Below are 22106 nucleotides of genomic sequence, written 5' to 3' on the forward strand. Positions count from 1 at the left end.
AGCCGGCAAAATATCCCTCTGTGCATCCCTCATATATAAGACGACATCTTATGTTCGCAAAATAGTATCCCTGTTTGACAGGGTTACAGACCACGCTGCAGCAGCACTATCTGCAGGTCTCAGTCTAGTACCTGAGTGTGTAAATACAGACTTCAGGATAGCCTCCTGCTTTTTATCAGCAGGTACCTTCAAAGTGGCCGTATCCTAAGACGGCAGTGCCACCTTTTTTGACAAACGTGTGAGCGCCTTATCCACCCTAGGGGATATCTCCCAGCGTAACTTATTCTCTGGCGGGAAAGGGTACGCCATCAGTAACTTTTTAGAAATTACCAGTTTCTTATCGGGGGAACCCACGCTTTTTCACACTTCATTCACTCATTTGATGGGGGAACAAAACACTGCCTGCTTTTTCTCCCCAAACATAAAACACTTTTTTAGTGGTACTTGGGTTAATGTCAGAAATGTGTAACACATTTTTTATTGCCGGGATCATGTAACGGATGTTCCTAGTGGATTGTGTATATGTCTCAACCTCGTCGACACTGGAGTCAGACTCCGTGTCGACATCTGTGTCTGCCATCTGAGGGAGCGGGCGTTTTTGAGCCCCTGATGGCCTTTGAGACGCCTGGGCAGGCGCGGGCTGAGAAGCCGGCTGTCCCATAGCTGTTACGTCATCCAGCCTTTTATGTAAGGAGTTGACACTGTCGGTTTATACCTTCCACCTATCCATCCACTCTGGTGTCGGCCCCACAGGGGGCGACATCACATTTATCGGCATCTGCTCTGCCATCACATAAGCCTCCTCATCAAACGTGTCGACACAGCCGTACCGACACACCGCACACACACAGGGAATGCTCTGACTGAGGACAGGACCCCACACAGCCCTTTGGGGAGACAGAGAGAGAGTATGCCAGCACACACCAGAGCGCTATATAATTTAGGGATTAACACTATATTGAGTGAATTTTTCCCAATAGCTGCTTGTATATACAATATTGCGCCTAAATTTAGTGCCCCCCCTCTCTTTTTAACCCTTTGAGCCTGAAAACTACAGGGGAGAGCCTGGGGAGCTGTCTTCCAGTTGCACTGTGAAGAGAAAATGGCGCCAGTGTGCTGAGAGAGATAGCTCCGCACCTTTTTCGCGGACTTTTCTCCCGCTTTTTTATGGATTCTGGCAGGGGTATTTATCACATATATAGCCTCTGGGGCTATATATTGTGATATATATGCCAGCCAAGGTGTTTTTATTGCTGCTCAGGGCGCCCCCCCCCCCCCCAGCGCCCTGCACCCTCAGTGACCGGAGTGTGAAATGTGCATGAGGAGCAATGGCGCACAGCTGCAGTGCTGTGCGCTACCTTGGTGAAGACTGATGTCTTCTGCCGCCGATTTTCCGGACCTCTTCTTGCTTCTGTAAGGGGGACGGCGGCGCGGCTCCGGGAACGAACACCAAGGCCAGTTCCATGCGGTCGATCCCTCTGGAGCTAATGGTGTCCAGTAGCCTAAGAAGCCCAAGCTAGCTGCAAGCAGGTAGGTTCGCTTCTTCTCCCCTTAGTCCCTCGATGCAGTGAGCCTGTTGCCAGCAGGTTTCACTGTAAAATAAAAAAACTAAAATATACTTTCTTTCTAAGAGCTCAGGAGAGCCCCTAGTGTGCATCCAGCTCAGCCGGGCACAGAAATCTAACTGAGGCTTGGAGGAGGGTCATAGTGGGAGGAGCCAGTGCACACCAGGTAGTCTAAAAGCTTTCTTTTAGTTGTGCCCAGTCTCCTGCGGAGCCGCTATTCCCCATGGTCCTTTCGGAGTTCCCAGCATCCACTAGGACGTTAGAGAAAACAACAATACTTACCACTGCCCCGCTCCTGCTTCCCGACCGCTGCTGCTCCGTCTGGCCACCCACGGCTCCTCTCTATGGGAGAGATGTCATGACGTCTCTCCCATAGCAGCGCCGCACAGACACTAGAGGTCAATAATGACCTCTAGCGTCTGACAGGTGCGCCGGCTGCAGCGGACGCCCACACAGCCCACGGAGTCTGCTGCAGCCGAGGAGCGGGTAGGCGGCGGGCGCCTGTGGGGTGACTGCGGCCGCGCCCATGGGCGTAGGCACTGCTTGCCCGCACCAAGAACCGCTCCTGAATATAACCTTCCCTTACCCACCTTTCATAGGAAGCGCAAACCCTCTATAGATCACTCCTACAGACAACGGGGTAAATTTACTAAAGGTTCTAAAAAGTAGGAGTGGTGATTTTGCCCATAGCAACCAATCAAATTCTGCTATCATTTCTCTATTGCATCCTAGAAAAATGATAGACAGAATATGATTGGTTGCTATGGGCAAAATCACCACTTTTCATTTTTAGAACCTTTAGTAAATTTATCCCATTGATTCTATCACATGACGGCTCACACCTGCAACTTTGTGTGTGGTTACCAAAGCATTCAACACATTCAGGTGTAGGATTCTATAAACGCTTAACTACGGCACACCCGCTCTCCATAGAACCTGATCTCCCTTATAGCTCCTGGCACTGCAGGGCTCAATCAGTATAATCTTAATGTTCCATAAGGAACTACTGGCGCCTGTATCCATGTATTACTTGGCCGTGAGCAGCAGTAAACCAATCAGGGAACGGGAGCAGTCAGTCGGGTATAGGATTGAAGGGGGCGGAGGGGGGGGGGGGGGGGGGGGGGAAGGGAGAGAGATGATATGTGAAGGGATGAATTTGGGCATAGTGGACATTTCGTTTATAGACTCTTAAGGGGTCTCCCAGCGGATGGTGTTGAACAGGCTTTGGTTGCCTCAGGCAGGCGAAGCCAAATCCGCAATAGGCTTTCTTTTTTTTCAGCGAATGTGGCCATGAAAATACAGAGGTCTGCGGCATTTCGCACACAGGAAATGGGTGTTTTTCATGCATAACAATTGTGAAAAAGGTTTTAAAAATCATGAAAACCCCCATTTTTCATCAACGTGTCTCAGTTCATTAAAGTCTAATTCCATCAATGACACATTGATGCACAGTATGACATACCTGGAATCCAGCGTTCCACCTGAGCATGCTCAGACATACCTGCCAGCAACAATCTATTTCATAATAGAAGTATACAGCACTGGCAGAACACAGAAGCAATCAAGGGCTGCAGCAACGGCGTCTCTCTCTTACAGAAGCAGGCTTTGCCGTACAAGCAGCACGTTGTCTACGAACAAAAATCCTGCCGGCAGGAGTAAGAAGAGCCCCAAATCGCAGCATACCAGGAGCCGTGCCGTTAAGCAATGTTCTGCATCAATAACCAAGTTATGGAACCCCCCTTACCCAAACTGAACACACAGTGAGGACATTGGACAAAAGTCAACAAAATCTTCAAGTCATTGAACAGTTTACTGTATTCAACAACAGCGGAACAATTCACAGTAAAATCCTTTCCTTGTTACAATTAGAGCACAAATACAAATAAGCCCAATTTCTCATTACATAAAAAAAATAATATTTTGTCTCTGAAAAGCGGAGAATAACATTATATTTTCTGCCACTGGATGGCGAGGGAAAAAAATAAAACTTCTGCCCTTAAAAATAAAACCGCTCTCCAAACAGCGTAACTAAGATTTCACAAACAAAACTAAAACTGCAGATATATAGGTGTCCTCGTAAGCCAGTTGTTGAACTACACACACCAGCATGCCCTGTTACAGTTTTGCTATTTGGCCATGCTAAAACTGTTGCAGGGCATGCTGGGATGTGTAGTGCAACAGTTGGAAGGCTGCTGGTTCCTCACCTCTGTCGTAAAAAGAGGACTACATGAAATGTCCATAGTTTCCTAAACAATATAAAAAATAAAAAATAAAGTTTTTGTTTTTGTTTCCTTTTAAAGACGCAAACCACACAGTGGTAACAGCTCACTGTAAGGAGGAGATCCAATTCAGCGCGGGATCCCGTACAGTTTCACAGGGGAGTAGCATTGCTTATGTAGAGGTGCGTTTACCAGCAGTAACATATGGAAGGGTGCGCAGCGGAACCTCGCGCTGAATTGAATCGGCTCCTGACGGATAAGCAGTAAAAAAGCATTTTGCAGCTGCAGAGGATGTCCTCTCAATACTAAGTTTGCAGAAACTCAGGTTGCACGCGCGCCACCTTCCGTGGCTCCTTGATGTGAGTCTTTGGGCATTGCATCTCGCACCAGCTGATGGGTATCATAATCACCCCTGTAAAACAAGACATTTATTTATGAATAATGCAGCGGATAAATAATGTAAGAGAAAGACTGCATCATTACAGCAACAAGATACGCGCTAAGATCATTGATAGGCTCTACTCACCTGCTTCACTGTGTGCCACCACCACTCCCAGCTCGTTCTCCGCCGTGCTCAGCAGGTAATTGGATTGGGCGTCCCCCAAAGAGATCTAACGAGTGATTTCAGGAAACTCTCTCTAGTAACTGTATCATCTGCAGAATGACGCAACTCAGCAATAAGTTCCACCAGTCTAATGCTAGGTAGACCAGCTTAAGCAAAAGGTCCAATTGTTGGCTACTGGTCACTGCACCGTGTAACTTACCACCTGTTAGTAAATAACACTCATTTGTTGTTTGCTCTCAAGTCTCACACACACACCCACCCACGCATTAAATATAAGCCTTTAGGTCTGATTGGCTTCTTTAATCATTACAAATGTTTTAACAGCACATTTGCACACACGAGATGGCTTACTGACACTAGCTATGTCCCACCAGCCCTAGCTATCGTCCAGCTGCTGTTCAGCATCAGAAGCCCCGCCCACTGGATCCCACAATCCTTTTATCCTTCACACACTCCAAAACAATCACACCCAGGTAGTGCAGCTGTTAGTAACCTTTCCTGTAGGAAACAGCGGGATTCTTAACCGTCTGCCCCACGTCCTAGGGAGCGAGTCCTGTTCTGACTTCGTTACGTACCCTCTTTGCCCCAATAGATTTCCTAAAAGTTACATTTCGCAATCACTAGTTCTCCTTTCACAAACACAAAAGGATACAACTTTTGCTATAACAATGTCTCCAGGTCGAAAACTTTTGTATACTTCAACCTACAAAAAATAAATTAAAATCACGATGTAACATTAACTTTTATTGAGCATAAACACAACTAACAAATACACCGGCTACTAATGTCATCCTCCCAATATCCCTAAAAGTTATACGCTGAATAACCTCAACTGCATAACCCGTTTGCATGTACTGCCATCTGCCTACATCTATTAAGTGCAACATAAGCCTCAAGACCGAAATATCTGGCTAATGTACCCCCGGCAGATAATAAAGAGGACAGATGTTATATAGCATAGTATAAGCCAGGGTTTGGATATGGGGCACAGTAAAGATTCAGGAAAAGTAGCATCAATATGTATTATAAGTGTCTCTCACATGCACCTTCAGCGCAGGGAACCTGTGTGTAAGTCTATTACCTTATCCTTCTCCGTCGCTCGGATGTCTTCTTTCCTACAAGAGGCATAAAAATAAAAATTGTCTATACTTTATAATACAAGCTAAGGCAAAGTGTGGAACTAGAAGTCCAAGCACTGCTGTGGAGGCCAGTAATGTTACAACAATATTAACTTTGCACTATAACCTCTTCGTCCTACAAGTCCTAGTATACGCCAGAGGTTGGCAGGTAGCTGGGAGGTTTAGTTCAACAGCAGCTGGTGAGGTATAGATTACTTACATCTGGTATTAGAAGTCCTCAGTTCCAGCAGGAATCCTCTGCCCAAGCTGTACAACATGCCCTGTTCCCGCAACATCAGGAAGCTGCCCAACCGGTGCCAAATGTTCTGTCCCTCAACTTCAAGCCTCTGCCCAACTGGTAAAAAACACCCAATTCCCCCAACATCAAGCCTCTGCCCAACTGGTACAAAAGACCCAGTTCCCCCAACATCAAGCCCCTGCCCAACTGGTACAAAATACCCAGTTCTCCCAACATCAAGCCCCTGCCCAACTGGTACAAAAGACCCAGTTCTCCCAACATCAAGCCCCTGCCCAACTGGTACAAAAATAAGATTTTACTCACCGGTAAATCTATTTCTCGTAGTCCGTAGTGGATGCTGGGAACTCCGAAAGGACCATGGGGAATAGCGGCTCCGCAGGAGACTGGGCACAACTAAAAGAAAGCTTTTAGACTACCTGGTGTGCACTGGCTCCTCCCACTATGACCCTCCTCCAAGCCTCAGTTAGGATACTGTGCCCGGAAGAGCTGACACAATAAGGAAGGATTTTGAATCCCGGGTAAGACCCATACCAGCCACACCAATCACACCGTATAACTCGTGATACCATATCCAGTTAACAGTATGAAACATAACTGAGCCTCTCAACAGATGGCTCATAACAATAACCCTTTAGTTAACAATAACTATGTACAATTATTGCAGACAATCCGCACTTGGGATGGGCGCCCAGCATCCACTACGGACTACGAGAAATAGATTTACCGGTGAGTAAAATCTTATTTTCTCTAACGTCCTAGTGGATGCTGGGAACTCCGAAAGGACCATGGGGATTATACCAAAGCTGCAATAAATTGTGGAAAACTGCTCTAATCAAGCTGGTAACAATCCCCAGGTGCTGCGGGAGGGGGTTACTCTAGACAAGAAATACAAAAGGGATTTTTCCCACGCACTCTGCTGGCTGTTAGTAAGAAGAACTGTATATGTATACACTATGTAATAATAGAAAATGTAGAGCTCTTCGTTACATATGTTTTGCAAAAGATATGATAAGCCTCCAGGCCACTTCACGGCTGCTCTATTGCTGGAGGTCCCTAACTAAGCATAAGTCCAGGGCTTGGACCCCACAAAGTCGGCTCAGGCCCGACCACCCTAGGGCAGCACACCATTGAAATACTAAAGTATTAATATGAACAGATGGCTCGCAATAACAACCCGATTTGTGTAACAATAACTATTTGCAAGTATTGCAGACAATCCGCACTTGGGATGGGCGCCCAGCATCCACTACGGACTACGAGAAATAGAATTACCGGTGAGTAAATTCTTATTTTCTCTGACGTCCTAGTGGATGCTGGGGACTCCGTAAGGACCATGGGGATTATACCAAAGCTCCCAAACGGGCGGGAGAGTGCGGATGACTCTGCAGCACCGAATGAGAGAACTCAAGGTCCTCCTCAGCCAGGGTATCAAATTTGTAGAATTTAGCAAACGAGTTTGCCCCTGACCAAGTTGCAGCTCGGCAAAGTTGTAAAGCCGAGACCCCTCGGGCAGCCGCCCAAGATGAGCCCACTTTCCTCGTGGAATGGGCTGTTACTGATTTAGGATGCGGCAATCCAGCCGCAGAATGCTCCAGCTGAATTGTGCTACAAATTCAGCGAGCAATAGTCTGCTTAGAAGCAGGAGCACCTATTTTGATGGGTGCCTACAGGATAAAAAGCGAGTCAGTTTTCCTGACTCCAGCCGTCCTGGAAATATAAATGTTTAAGGCCCTGACTACGTCCAGTAACTTGGAATGTTCCAAGTCCCTAGTAGCCGCAGGCACTACAATAGGTTGGTTCAAGTGAAAAGCTGATACCACCTTAGGGAGAAACTGGGGACGAGTCCTCAATTCTGCCCTATCCATATGGAAAATCAGATAAGGGCTTTTACATGACAAAGCCGCCAATTCTGACACACGCCTGGCCGAAGCCAAGGCCAATAACATGACCACTTTCCATGTGAGATATTTCAAATCCACAGTTTTAAGTGGCTCAAACCAATGTGATTTTAAGAAACTCAACACCACGTTGAGATCCCAAGGTGCCACAGGAGGCACAAAAGGGGGGCTGAATATGTAGCACTCCCTTTACAAATGTCTGAACTCCAGGCAGTGAAGCCAGTTCTTTCTGGAAGAAAATCGACAGAGCCGAAATCTGGACCTTAATGGAACCCAAGTTTAGGCCCATAGTCACTCCTGACTGTAGGAAGTGCAGAAAACGACCCAGCTGAAATTCCTCTGTTGGGGCCTTCCTGGCCTCACACCACGCAACATATTTTCGCCAAATACGGTGATAATGGTTTGCGGTTACTTCTTTCCTGGCTTTTATCAGCGTAGGAATGACTTCCTCCGGAATGCCCTTTTCCTTTAGGATCCGGAATTCAACCGCCATGCCGTCAAACGCAGCCGCGGTAAGTCTTGGAACAGACAGGGCCCCTGCTGTAGCAGATCCTGTCTGAGCGGTAGAGGCCATGGGTCCTCTGATATCTGTCACAATCCTGACTGTAGGTTTTATATTTGGTGACTTACCCCTGCCATCTGTCCTGGATCCTGTGTCTTTTCACTCACGGAGTTAAACAGCTTGTCAGTTTTCCTGAGTTCTCTGCCTGAGAGGTAATAGGTAATCAGCTCCACCTGTGGTGATCTCCTGTGTGAGGCTGAATTCAGTAATCTAAAAGCAAGCATCCTGTGTTTTGCAGAAGTCCAGGCTTCAGTGTTCTCTTGGCCTGCTAGGCCTCATTCTACATCACAGCCTTGGCTAGAGTAGTCACATGACAGTGACATCACCTAATCCTGCCCACCAATCATCAAGGACCAGGAAGTATAAATCAGGAGGCTGAGCTGGAATCTGGGCCAGTTCCTTGTGTCACATACAGCCTTGTGTGGGTCTTAAGCTGAGCTCCCTAAAGGTAACCTTTGTACCCAAGTTCCTGTGGAAACTCTGTTCCCTTGTTACCGTTTGGTTTACTTGTGTGTTGCCATTTGATTTCACCATTTCCCTGAGTCTCAATGTAAAGGTACAGCTGCAATGTTTCGTCTTAAAGGCACAGTACTGAATTCAGTGTTCTCCACTGAAAACCACAGCTGTCGTGTTTCAGTTTTACTACTGTTGTAGTTGGGATCTCCAGGGCTCAGCATCTCCGTGCTTCCAGCATCTCCGTGCTTCCAGCATCTCCGTGCCTCAGCATCTCCGTGCCTCAGCACCTCCGTGCTTCCAGCATCTCTGTGCCTCCTCAGTACCTCCGTGCCTCAGCACCTCCGTGCCACAGCACCTCCGTGCCTCGGTACCTCCGTGCCTCGGTACCTCCGTGCCTCGGTACCTCCGTGCCTCGGTACCTCCGTGCCTCGGTACCTCCGTGCCTCGGTACCTCCGTGCCTCAGCATCTCCGTGCCTCAGCCCCTCAGTACCTCCGTGACTCAGCATCTCCGTACCTCCGTGCCTCAGTACCTCCGTGCCTCAGTACCTCCGTGCCTCAGCACCTCCGTGCTTCCAGCACCTCCGTGCTTCCAGCACCTCCGTGCCTCAGTACCTCCGTGCCTCAGTACCTCCGTGCCTCAGCATCTCCGTGCTTCCAGCACCTCCGTGCCTCAGCACCCCAGTGTCTCTACGCACCCCAGTGCCTCTACGCACCCCAGTGCCTCTACGCACCCCAGTGCCTCTACGCACCCCAGTGCCTCCACGTACCTCAGTGCCTCCACGTACCTCAGTGCCTCCACGTACCTCAGTGCCTCCACGTACCTCAGTGCCTCCACGTACCTCAGTGCCTCCACGTACCTCAGTGCCTCCACGTACCTCAGTGCCTGCAAGCACCTCAGTGTCCGCAAGCACCTCAGTGTCCGCAAGCACCTCAGTGTCCGCAAGCACCTCAGTGTCTCCAAGCACCCCGTGCCCTTTAGCACAATTATACCTGGTATTCTTCACTGATTCATCAGTGCCTTTCCAGTTCTGTCTTTCAGGAGACCTTCAGCATGCCTCCTGTCTGCCGACCTAATCCTGCATGAGGAGAACCTAGATTCGGCCATCTCTGCTGCGGTTCCTCTTCCCAGTCACCGGAAGAAACCCAGAGTCCACAACAGTCCCAAACCAGGTCAGTGGTAGTATTCATATAATCCTCCAGTCGCCTGCACAGACTTCACTAACACCGGGTTCACAAAACCTTAGTCATGACAGTAGGAACTGGCCACATGGACCCGGCCGAAAGTGTTTGTCTGACGCATGACCTCCTAAGCAATATTGCAGGACGCTTGGAAGGTCTGGAGTCGACTCAGCATCGATTGGCACAGTGTCTGCAGCGGAATTCGTCCTCCAGAGATTCTATGACCTTCTGCTCTAAGACTCCTGACCAACTGCAGATTTTCTACCAGATGTTACTACAGTTACAAGAACTTTTGCCTAGTATTCTCTCTGTGATGCCTGATCTCCTCAGGAATACTACCAACGTTGTTGATCCTGTTTTGTCCCATCCAGTTAATAGAGTCTCTTCCTCTGCGCAAGGGAAAGTTTTTCATCAGAGCTATCCACGGCCCAAGCTCTCTGAAGCTGAACGTCAGCGGCGTAAGGAGCTACATCTCTGTCTTTACTGTGGAAATTCTGGTCATTTTGTTAAAGACTGCATTCTTCGCAAGCCAGGTAATAGTGACAAATCTCAGTATCATAGTGCTCATGACTATAAGTCATCCACAGTATCCGATCCTTCTGCTGCTGACGGGGGTATCAAGAAGGCTACTCTTCTGAGAGAGACTCAAATTTATGACTGGGGTCCGGTGGTTAAAAGACCTTATCCCAAGTTGGGTGTCCAGAGAAGAATGTTCAAGCCATTTACAGTCACAGAGGAGTCCGTGTCCACAGCCCCAGGAGGGGCGTCTTCAGAGCGTCCAGCCCCAGGAGGGGCGTCTTCAGAGCGTCCAGCCCCAGTGAGGGGTTCAGAGCGCCCAGCCCCAGAGAGTCTTCAGAGTGCTGCCCAGCCAGTGAGTCTACAGAGTGCTGCCCAGCCAGTGAGTCTACAGAGTGCTGCCCAGCCAGAGATTCTACAGAGTGCTGCCCAGCCAGAGATTCTACAGAGTGCTGCCCAGCCAGAGATTCTACAGAGTGCTGCCCAGCCAGAGATTCTACAGAGTGCTGCCCAGCCAGAGATTCTACAGAGTGCTGCCCAGCCAGAGATTCTACAGAGTGCTGCCCAGCCAGAGATTCTACAGAGTGCTGCCCAGCCAGAGATTCTACAGAGTGCTGCCCAGCCCCGTGAAGAGGGGGCTCTTGCCTCAGCCCGGCCCCGTGGAGTGGGGGCTCTTGCCTCAGCCCAGCCCCATGAAGTGGGGGCTCTTGCCTCAGCCCAGCCCTGTGAAGAAAGGGCTCAGCCCGTCCCGGTTCCAGCCGGTCCAGCAATACTCCAGGCCCTGCCTGGTCAGTCCGTCCCGGTTCCAGCCGGTCCAGCAATACTCCAGGCCCAGCCCTGTGAAGAAAGGGCTCAGCCCGTCCCGGTTCCAGCCGGTCCAGCAATACTCCAGGCCCTGCCTGGTCAGTCCGTCCCGGTTCCAGCCGGTCCATCAATACTCCAGGCTCCGCCTGGTCAGTCCGTCCCGGTTCCAGCCGGTCCAGCAATACTCCAGGCCCAGCTTGGCCAGTCCGTTCCGGTTCCAGCCGGTCCATCAATACTCCAGGCTCCGCCTGGTCAGTCCGTCCCGGTTCCAGCCGGTCCAGCAATACTCCAGGACCAGCCTGGTCCGTCTCCTTTGGCTCCAGCCAATTCAAGTATCCTCGGATCCAATCCAGTCCTACTCGTCCAGCCAAAGCTTTCCTCAGTTTCATCCTCTAAGCTTTCGTCTGATGGTTTTCCACCTATTTACTTTGATGGAGATTTATTGCAATATGCCGCTCTGGTTGAACAATTTCTCTCTCGGATGGAGTCTGATCCTTCAGGTGCAGTAACTCTTTCCAACGTTACTCGATATCTGTTCCTGGCATTCAGAGGAAGAGCTTTGGAGTGGGCCAACATGCTCTTTGAGAGTAATGATCCTGTGTTCCATGACTTACAGACTTTCAGTAACGCTGTAGTTAAAGAATTTAGTCCTAAACCTTTGGAATCTGCATCAACGAAGGTCCTAAATTCTTCTGTATGAATTTCTCAAGTTCCTCTAAGATTCAAGATGGGTGTCCGGAGTCCACCCTTGAAGAGGGGGATACTGTCACAATCCTGACTGTAGGTTTTATATTTGGTGACTTACCCCTGCCATCTGTCCTGGATCCTGTGTCTTTTCACTCACGGAGTTAAACAGCTTGTCAGTTTTCCTGAGTTCTCTGCCTGAGAGGTAATAGGTAATCAGCTCCACCTGTGGTGATCTCCTGTGTGAGGCTGAATTCAGTAATCTAAAAGCAAGCATCCTGTGTTTTGCAGAAGTCCAGGCTTCAGTGTTCTCTTGGCCTGCTAGGCCTCATTCTACATCACAGCCTTGGCTAGAGTAGTCACATGACAGTGACATCACCTAATCCTGCCCACCAATCATCAAGGACCAGGAAGTATAAATCAGGAGGCTGAGCTGGAATCTGGGCCAGTTCCTTGTGTCACATACAGCCTTGTGTGGGTCTTAAGCTGAGCTCCCTAAAGGTAACCTTTGTACCTAAGTTCCTGTGGAAACTCTGTTCCCTTGTTACCGTTTGGTTTACTTGTGTGTTGCCATTTGATTTCACCATTTCCCTGAGTCTCAATGTAAAGGTACAGCTGCAATGTTTCGTCTTAAAGGCACAGTACTGAATTCCGTGTTCTCCACTGAAAACCACAGCTGTCGTGTTTCAGTTTTACTACTGTTGTAGTTGGGATCTCCAGGGCTCAGCATCTCCGTGCTTCCAGCATCTCCGTGCTTCCAGCATCTCCGTGCCTCAGCATCTCCGTGCCTCAGCACCTCCGTGCTTCCAGCATCTCCGTGCCTCAGTACCTCCGTGCCTCAGCACCTCCGTGCCTCAGCACCTCCGTGCCTCAGCACCTCCGTGCCTCAGCACCTCCGTGCCTCAGCACCTCCGTGCCTCAGCACCTCCGTGCCTCAGCACCTCCGTGCCTCAGCCCCTCCGTGCCTCAGCCCCTCAGTGCCTCAGTACCTCCGTGACTCAGCATCTCCGTACCTCCGTGCCTCAGTACCTCCGTGCCTCAGTACCTCCGTGCCTCAGCACCTCCGTGCCTCAGCACCTCCGTGCCTCAGCACCTCCGTGCCTCAGCACCTCCGTGCCTCAGCACCTCCGTGCCTCAGTACCTCCGTGCCTCAGTACCTCCGTGCTTCCAGCACCTCCGTGTCTCTACGCACCCGTGTCTCTACGCACCCCAGTGCCTCTACGCACCCCAGTGCCTCCACGTACCTCAGTGCCTCCACGTACCTCAGTGTCCGCAAGCACCTCAGTGTCCGCAAGCACCTCAGTGTCCGCAAGCACCTCAGTGTCCGCAAGCACCTCAGTGTCCGCAAGCACCTCAGTGTCCGCAAGCACCTCAGTGTCCGCAAGCACCTCAGTGTCCGCAAGCACCTCAGTGTCTCCAAGCACCCCGTGCCCTTTAGCACAATTATACCTGGTATTCTTCACTGATTCATCAGTGCCTTTCCAGTTCTGTCTTTCAGGAGACCTTCAGCATGCCTCCTGTCTGCCGACCTAATCCTGCATGAGGAGAACCTAGATTCGGCCATCTCTGCTGCGGTTCCTCTTCCCAGTCACCGGAAGAAACCCAGAGTCCACAACAGTCCCAAACCAGGTCAGTGGTAGTATTCATATAATCCTCCAGTCGCCTGCACAGACTTCACTAACACCGGGTTCACAAAACCTTAGTCATGACAATATCATTTCTTGAAGTTCTGGGTACCAAGCTCTTCTTGGCCCATCCGGAACCACGAGTATCGTTCTTACTCCTCGTTTTCTTATTATTCTCAGTACCTTTGGTATGAGAGGCAGAGGAGGGAATACATAAACCGACTGGTACACCCACGGTGTCACTAGAGCGTCCACAGCTATTGCCTGAGGGTCCCTTGACCTGGCGCAATATCTAGTTTTTTGTTTAGGCGGGACGTCATCATGTCCACCTGTGGCCTTTCCCAACGGTTTACCAACAGCTGGAAGACTTCTGGATGAAGTCCCCACTCTCCCGGGTGTAGGTCGCATCTGCTGAGGAAGTCTGCTTCCCAGTTGTCCACTCCCGGAATGAACACTGCTGACAGTGCTAAGACGTGATTTTCCGCCCATCGGAGAATCCTTGTGGCTTCTGCCATCGCCATCCTGCTTCTTGTGCCGCCCTGTCGATTTACATGGGCGACTGCCGTGATGTTGTCTGATTGGATCAGTACCGGCTGGTTTTGAAGCAGAGGCCTTGCCAGACTTAGGGCATTGCAAATGGCCCTCAGTTCCAGAATATTTATGTAGGGACGACTCCTGACTTGACCAAAGTCCTTGGAAATTTCTTCCCTGTGTGACTGCCCCCCAGCCTCGAAGGCTGGCATCCGTGGTTACCAGGACCCAGTCCTGTATGCCGAATCTGCGGCCCTCTTGAAGATGAGCACTCTGCAGCCACCACAGTAGAGATACCCTGGTCCTTGGAGACAGGGTTATCAGCCGATGCATCTGAAGATGCGATCCCGACCACTTGTCCAAGAGGTCCCACTGAAAGGTTCTTGCATGGAACCTGCCGAATGGAATTTTGCTTCGTAAGAAGCTACCATTTTTCCCAGGACTCGTGTGCAGTGATGCACAGATACCTGTTTTGGTTTCAGGAGGTCTCTGACTAGAGATGACAGCTCCTTGGCTTTCTCCTGCGGGAGAAACACTTTTTTCTGTTCTGTGTCCAGAACCATCCCCAGGAACAGTAGGCGTGTGGTAGGAACCAGCTGTGACTTTGGAATGTATAGAATCCATCCGTGCTGTTGTAGCACTTCCCGAGATAGTGCTACTCCGACCAACAACTGCTCCTTGGACCTCGCCTTTATAAGGAGATCGTCCAAGTACGGGATAATTAAAACTCCCTTTTTTCGAAGGAGTATCATCATTTCTGCCATTACCTTGGTAAAGACCCTCGGTGCCGTGGACAGTCCAAACGGCAGTGTTTGGAATTGGTAATGGCAAACCTGTACCCCAAATCTGAGGTACTCCTGGTGAGGATGGTAAATGGGGACATGTAGGTAAGCATCCTTGATGTCCAGGGATACCATGTAATCCCCCTCCTCCAGGCTTGCAATAACCGCCCTTAGCGATTCCATCTTGAACTTGAATTTTTTTATGTATGTGTTCAAGGATTTCAAATTTCAAATGGGTCTCACCGAACCATCCGGTTTCGGTACCACAAACAGTGTGGAATAGTAACCACGTCCTTGTTGAAGTAGGGGCACCTTGACTATCACCTGCTGGGAATACAGCTTGTGAATTGCCTCTAGCACAGCCTCCCTGCCTGAGGGAGTTGTCGGCAAGGCAGATTTGAGGAAACGGCAGGGGGGAGACGCCTCGAATTCCAGCTTGTACCCCTGAGATACTACTTGAAGGATCCAGGGATCCACCTGTGAGCGAGCCCACTGATCGCTGAAATTTTTGAGGCGGCCCCCCACCGTACCTGGCTACGCCTGTGGAGCCCCCGCGTCATGCGGTGGACTCAGAGGAAGCGGGGGAAGAATTTTGATTCTGGGAACTGGCTGACTGGTGCAGCTTTTTCCCTCTTCCCCCGTCTCTGTGCAGAAAGGAAGCGCCTTTGACCCGCTTGCTTTTCTGAAGCCGAAAGGACTGTACCTGATAATACAGTGCTTTCTTAGGCTGTGAGGAAACCTGAGGTAAAAAAAATTTCTTCCCGGCTGTTGCTGTGGATACGAGGTCCCAGAGACCATCCCCAAACAATTCCTCACCCTTATAAGGCTCTATGTGCCTTTTAAAGTCAGCATCACCTGTCCAGTGTCGGGTCTCTAATACCCTCCTGACAGAATGGACATTGCATTAATTCTGGATGCCAGCCGGCAAAATATCCCTCTGTGCATCCCTCATATATAAGACGACGTCTTATGTTCGCAAAATAGTATCCCTGTTTGACAGGGTTACAGACCACGCTGCAGCAGCACTATCTGCAGGTCTCAATCTAGTACCTGAGTGTTTAAATACAGACTTCAGGATAGCCTCCTGCTTTTTATCAGCAGGTACCTACAAAGTGGCCGTATCCTAAGACGGCAGTGCCACCTTTTTTGACAAACGTGTGAGCGCCTTATCCACCCTAGGGGAAATCTCCCAGCGTAACTTATCCTCTGGCGGGAAAGGGTACGCCATCAGTAACTTTTTAGAAATTACCAGTTTCTTATCGGGGGAACCCACGCTTTTTCACACTTCATTCACTCATTTGATGGGGGAACAAAACACTGCCTGCTTTTTCTCCCCAAACATAAAACACTTTTTTAGTGGTACTTGGGTTAATGTCAGAAATGTGTAACACATTTTTTATTGCCGGGATCATGTAACGGATGTTCCTAGTGGATTGTGTATATGTCTCAACCTCGTCGACACTGGAGTCAGACTCCGTGTCGACATCTGTGTCTGCCATCTGAGGGAGCGGGCGTTTTTGAGCCCCTGATGGCCTTTGAGACGCCTGGGCAGGCGCGGGCTGAGAAGCCGGCTGTCCCATAGCTGTTACGTCATCCAGCCTTTTATGTAAGGAGTTGACACTGTCGGTTTATACCTTCCACCTATCCATCCACTCTGGTGTCGGCCCTACAGGGGGCGACATCACATTTATCGGCATCTGCTCTGCCATCACATAAGCCTCCTCATCAAACGTGTCGACACAGGCGTACCGACACACCGCACACACACAGGGAATGCTCTGACTGAGGACAGGACCCCACACAGCCCTTTGGGGAGACAGAGAGAGAGTATGCCAGCACACACCAGAGCGCTATATAATTTAGGGATTAACACTATATTGAGTGAATTTTTCCCAATAGCTGCTTGTATATACAATATTGCGCCTAAATTAAGTGCCCCCCCTCTCTTTTTAACCCTTTGAGCCTGCAAACTACAGGGGAGAGCCTGGGGAGCTGTCTTCCAGCTGCACTGTGAAGAGAAAATGGCGCCAGTGTGCTGAAGGAGATAGCCCCGCCCCTTTTTCGCGGACTTTTCTCCCGCTTTTTTATGGATTCTGGCAGGGGTATTTATCACATATATAGCCTCTGGGGCTATATATTGTGATATATTTGCAAGCCAAGGTGTTTTTATTGCTGCTCAGGGCACCCCCCCCAGCGCCCTGCACCCTCAGTGACCGGAGTGTGAAGTGTGCATGAGGAGCAATGGCGCACAGCTGCAGTGCTGTGCGCTACCTTGGTGAAGACTGATGTCTTCTGCCGCCGATTTTCCGGACCTCTTCTTGCTTCTGGCTCTGTAAGGGGGACGGCGGCGCGGCTCCAGGAACGAACACCAAGGCCAGTTCCATGCGGTCGATCCCTCTGGAGCCAATGGTGTCCAGTAGCCTAAGAAGCCCAAGCTAGCTGCAAGCAGGTAGGTTCGCTTCTTCTCCCCTTAGTCCCTCGATGCAGTGAGCCTGTTGCCAGCAGGTCTCACTGTAAAATAAAAAACCTAAAATAAACTTTCTTTCTAGGAGCTCAGGAGAGCCCCTAGTGTGCATCCAGCTCAGCCGGGCACAGAAATCTAACTGAGGCTTGGAGGAGGGTCATAGTGGGAGTAGCCAGTGCACACCAGGTAGTCTAAAAGCTTTCTTTTAGTTGTGCCCAGTCTCCTGCGGAGCCGCTATTCCCCATGGTCCTTTCGGAGTTCCCAGCATCCACTAGGACTTTAGAGAAAGACCCAACATCAACATCAAGCCTCTGCCCAACTGGTACAAAAGACCCAGTTCTCCCAACATCAAGCCTCCGCCCAACTAGTACAAAAGACCCAGTTCCCCCAACATCAAGCCCCTGCCCAAATGGTACAAAAGACCCAGTTCCCCCAACATCAAGCCTCTGCCCAACTGGTACAAAGGACCCAGTTCTCCCAACATCAAGCCTCTGCCCAACTGGTACAAACCACCCAATTCCCCAAACATCAAGCCTCTGCCCAACTGGTACAAAAAGACCCAGTTCTCCCAACATCAAGCCTCTGCCCAACTGGTACAAAAAGACCCAGTTCCCCCAACATAAAGCCTCTGCCCAACTGGTACAAAGGACCCTGTTCCCCCGGCATCAAGCCACTGCCCAACTGGTACAAAGGACCCTGTTCCCCCGGCATCAAGCCACTGCCCAACTGGTACACAACACCCAGTTCCCCCAACATCAAGCCTGTGTCCAACTGGTATAAAGGACCCTGTTCCCCTAGCATCAAGCCACTGCCCAACTGGTACAAACCACCCAGTTCCCAACATCAAGCCTCTGCCCAACTGGTACAAAGGACCCTGTTCCCCCAGCATCAAGCCACTGCCCAACTGGTACAAACCACCCAGTTCCCCCAGCATCAAGTCTCTGCTCAACTGGTACAAAAAGACCCAGTTCTCCCAACATCAAGCCTCTGCCCAACTGGTACAAAAAACCCAGTTCCCCCAGCATCAAGTCTCTGCCTAACTGGTACAAAAAGACCCAGTTCTCCCAACATCAAGCCTCTGCCCAACTAGTACAAAAAGACCCAGTTCCCCCAACATCAAGCCTCTGCCCAACCACTGCAAAATGCTCATTCAAAAATGCTCATTTAATGAAAAAGTAAGGTCCCCATTTATCAACCCTTGGAGAGTGATAAATAGCACGGTGATAAAGTACCAGCCAATCAGCTCCTAACTGTCATGTTACAGGCTGTGTTTGGAAAATGACAGTTAGGAGCGGATTGGCTGGTACTTTATCACAGTGCTGTTTATCACTCTCCAAGGCTTGATAAATGGGGCCTCTATGCAGTAGAACGTTTAGGGGCAGTCTTTGATACCAAGTACAAGAGAATATTTAGGATGGTCTGTTCTTCGGTGACCATCCAGAAATGTGCAGACAGATAGCATGCAACTACATGCGTGTTCACAAACAAGATTCACAACCTTCGCTCAATAATGTATAGTGTACATACTAGGAAGAGACAGACTGACCCTCCCCAACCTAAATTGTTAATAGTTCTACATACTGAGCTAATAACACAACACAGCACAGCACGCAGAATGAGATCAGGTAACATCATATTCTGCGTGCTGCGCTATCACTTAGAAGTCAGGTTGCAGTTTTCTGTAAGCAGTAAGGTAAATGTGGAGAACATCTGCAGGACAACAGACTAACTCACTTCTATACATATATAGCTATATTCTGCATGGTAGGGGAACGTTTACATAGAATAACCACAAAGTAACTGTAACTTGTGTCTGTATGGTAACGGGAATGAGAGTTACCTGATTGTGCCCCTAAATGTGTTCTTCAGCGGGGTTGAGCCAATGTACATAATCTGCACTTTAGCAAACCGCGAGTTTATGCTCATCACCTAGATTTCAGAAAAAGTGAGAAAAATTAGGGGTGTGCAGCCTACGGCCTGTTCGCCATGATGGCCGTATTAGATATTTGCAATGAAAGGGTCGGGGATGTGGGAGAGAGAAAAAGCATTCGCCAAATGCCACTGGGATAGCATCTACTATGTAACCATGAAAATATTCATAAACATTATAATAGGGTTGAGCTATCAGAGTTGATAGTACACTATGTAGACAAAGGTGATTGGACCCCTGAAACCCCCCCCCCAGCGCAAGTGAAAAAGCTTGCCGGAAGGCAAGCAGAGTTTGAAAAGAGGATCATCGTAGGCTGCGCAACGTCATGTTTCCATGGCGACGCTGGACTGGTATACAGAAAATTCCGCAGAGTGGCATAACATACCACCTACTGTTGTCCAGGTACTTGTGGACAGTTTGCCAAGAAGGGTGTCTGCAGTAATTACTGCACGTGGTGGCCCTACAAAGTACTGACACAAATACAATCTCGCTGATCTATTTGCCATCAGTATCCAATCACTTGTCTACATAACAGTTGGTAAAAAGGAAACATATAAAAATAATGAGACCAATAAAACCCTTACCTTACAGGTGACCACAGCGCCCACATCTGGCAGAAGGTGAGAGTCAGTGTCTCTCACTACAGAGATCACCGGCATCTATAGAGAAACATCAGGGAGGAGACTGAGTGACCAAACCATGAATGAATGGCGGTCTTCACTTCTACCGGCGCTACAGCACTTTATCCGCATTAAGACGCAATACATGCAGATCTGCAAACAGGATCCTTACACGATGCAATCAGCATGGATTATAACATTATAGAAGGTCACCATTATTATACAGAACCTTCTGCCTGCAGGATAGAGCTTACCAGGCCATTGTCAGTCTTCTTTATAACGTGTCCGGACAGCGAGGCAAAGATGTAGCCATGTTTGCAGTAGGTCCCAAATCCTGGTGCACAGTCCTCCAGGCTGCACAGCCTTTCCCCTGGGGACATTAATCACATATTACACACATTATATATGGGGGTTATAGAATACATTATAAGGCTTATTACACACAAAGAGGGAGAGAGAGTGTGTGTGTGTGTGTGTGTATGTATGTGTATATATATATATATATATATATATATATATATATATATATATATATATATATATATATATATATATATACACACACACACACCAGAATCAGGGGACTAGACGCCAATCCTGCTGAAGGAAAGATGCTGCAGCCACACAGCTGATGAACTACCAGTCCCAGCATGCCTCCTAGGCTTCCACATTCAAACTATAATACAGTTTCTCTATCTATACACTCATCGGCCCTGTTGGGCTGACACCCCTGCTGCCCACACAGTACCCAGGCTACAGATGCCCCCATACTCACCAGGAACACTGTACCTTCCCGGAGCCATGGCCAACATGCGTGAGCTAGCTTCACTCTGCCAGCAACCACTATGTCTGCAAGTAGCACTTACCATTGGCCTTTGCGGGGTCACGTGAGCAACATGCCCGCAAGCTATTGGATCAGTGACGTAAAGGATGCGCACAGCAGCGTGTAGTGCGGTAGCCCGCAGCCGCCATCTTTGACTCGGGAAGGAGTCTGCTCTGATATACTAAATTATCACTGGGGATTATCTTTATACATTATATTCAGTGTATTCTGCGTTAACATTTCATTGGTGAAGTCTCTCAGCGTTGTATGTCGGCAAAGATGAGCAACTACAACTGTATTTCTCTAACGTCCTAGAGGATGCTGGGGACTCCGTAAGGACCATGGGGATAGACGGGCTCCGCAGGAGACATGGGCACTTTAAGAAAGACTTTGACTCTGGGTGTGCACTGGCTCCTCCCTCTATGCCCCTCCTCCAGACCTCAGTTTGATACTGTGCCCAGTGGAGACTGGGTGCATTTCAGGAGCTCTCCTGAGTTTCCTGTAAAGAAAGTAGGGCCCTCATTCCGAGTTGTTCGCTCGGTAATTTTCTTCGCATCGCAGCGATTTTCATGCGCAATGTTCGCACTGCGACTGCGCCAAGTAAATTTGCTATGCAGTTAGGTATTTTACTCACGGCATTACGAGGTTTTTTCTTCGTTCTGGTGATCGTAATGTGATTGACAGGAAGTGGGTGTTTCTGGGCGGAAATTGGCCGTTTTATGGGTGTGTGTGAAAAAACGCTGCCGTTTCTGGGAGTGTCTGAAGAAACGGGGGAGTGTCTGGGCGAACGCTGGGAGTGTTTGTGACGTCAAACCAGGAACGAAACTGACTGAACTGATCGCAGTGGCCGAGTAAGTCTGGAGCTACTCAGAAACTGCTAAGAAGTGTCTATTCGCAATTCTGATAATCTTTCGTTCGCAATTTTACTATGCTAAGATTCACTCCCAGTAGGCGGCGGCTTAGCGTGTGCAAAGCTGCTAAAAGCAGCTTGCGAGCGAACAACTCGGAATGACCACCTATATTTGTTAGGTTTTTTATGTTCAGTGAGCCTGCTGGCAACAGACTCCCTGCATCGAGGGACTGAGGAGAGAGAAACAGACCCACTTCTCTGAGTTTCAGGGCTCTGTTTCTTAGGCTACTGGACACCATTAGCTCCAGAGGGATCGGTACGCAGGTCTCACCCTAGCCGTCCGTTCCAGAGCCGCGCCGCCGTCCTCCTCGCAGATCCGGAAGATTGAAGCCGGGTAAGTATTGAGGAAAAGAACATCAGAGGCGGCAGAAGACACCTTGATCTTCATGGAGGTAACGCACAGCACTGCAGCTGTGCGCCATTGCTCCCATTCACCTCACACACCTCGGTCACTGTAAGGGTGCAGGGCGCAGGGGGGGGGTGCCCTGGGCAGCAATATAAACCTCTCCTGTGGCATATATAGATATATACATGTACAGCTGGGCACTGTACATATATATAAAGAGCCCCCGCCATGTTATTGATAAATTTGAGC

General features: G+C 49.4%; 1 protein-coding gene across 1 annotated transcript; it reads right to left on the bottom strand.

Moving 5' to 3' along the window:
• Window positions 1–3356: 3356 nt before the first annotated feature.
• EXOSC1 (exosome component 1) lies at window positions 3357–20661 on the bottom strand. Its single transcript, XM_063962344.1, has 8 exons — window positions 20554–20661; window positions 20033–20148; window positions 19743–19817; window positions 19069–19157; window positions 5431–5464; window positions 5002–5052; window positions 4311–4395; window positions 3357–4196 (listed from the first exon to the last, which is right to left on the bottom strand). The coding sequence occupies exons 1-8, from the start codon at window positions 20645–20647 to the stop codon at window positions 4090–4092; spliced, it is 651 nt and encodes a 216-aa protein (XP_063818414.1). The 5' UTR covers window positions 20648–20661; the 3' UTR covers window positions 3357–4089.
• Between the last annotated feature and the right edge of the window lie 1445 nt (window positions 20662–22106).

The sequence above is a fragment of the Pseudophryne corroboree genome, chromosome 3 (assembly GCF_028390025.1).
Source record: "Pseudophryne corroboree isolate aPseCor3 chromosome 3, aPseCor3.hap2, whole genome shotgun sequence".
Classification (NCBI taxonomy): Eukaryota; Metazoa; Chordata; class Amphibia; order Anura; family Myobatrachidae; genus Pseudophryne; species Pseudophryne corroboree.

Bases quoted from the DNA above. Each gene is read 5' to 3' on its own strand.
- EXOSC1 (XM_063962344.1), bottom strand. From the start codon at position 20,647: ATGGTAAGTGCTACTTGCAGACATAGTGGTTGCTGGCAGAGTGAAGCT. The intron at 19,818-20,032 runs GTAAGCTCTATC...GTTTCTCTATAG, and splicing joins AGAAGACTGACAATGGCCTG to ATGCCGGTGATCTCTGTAGT. The intron at 19,158-19,742 runs GTAAGGGTTTTA...TCTGAAATCTAG, and splicing joins GCGCTGTGGTCACCTGTAAG to GTGATGAGCATAAACTCGCG.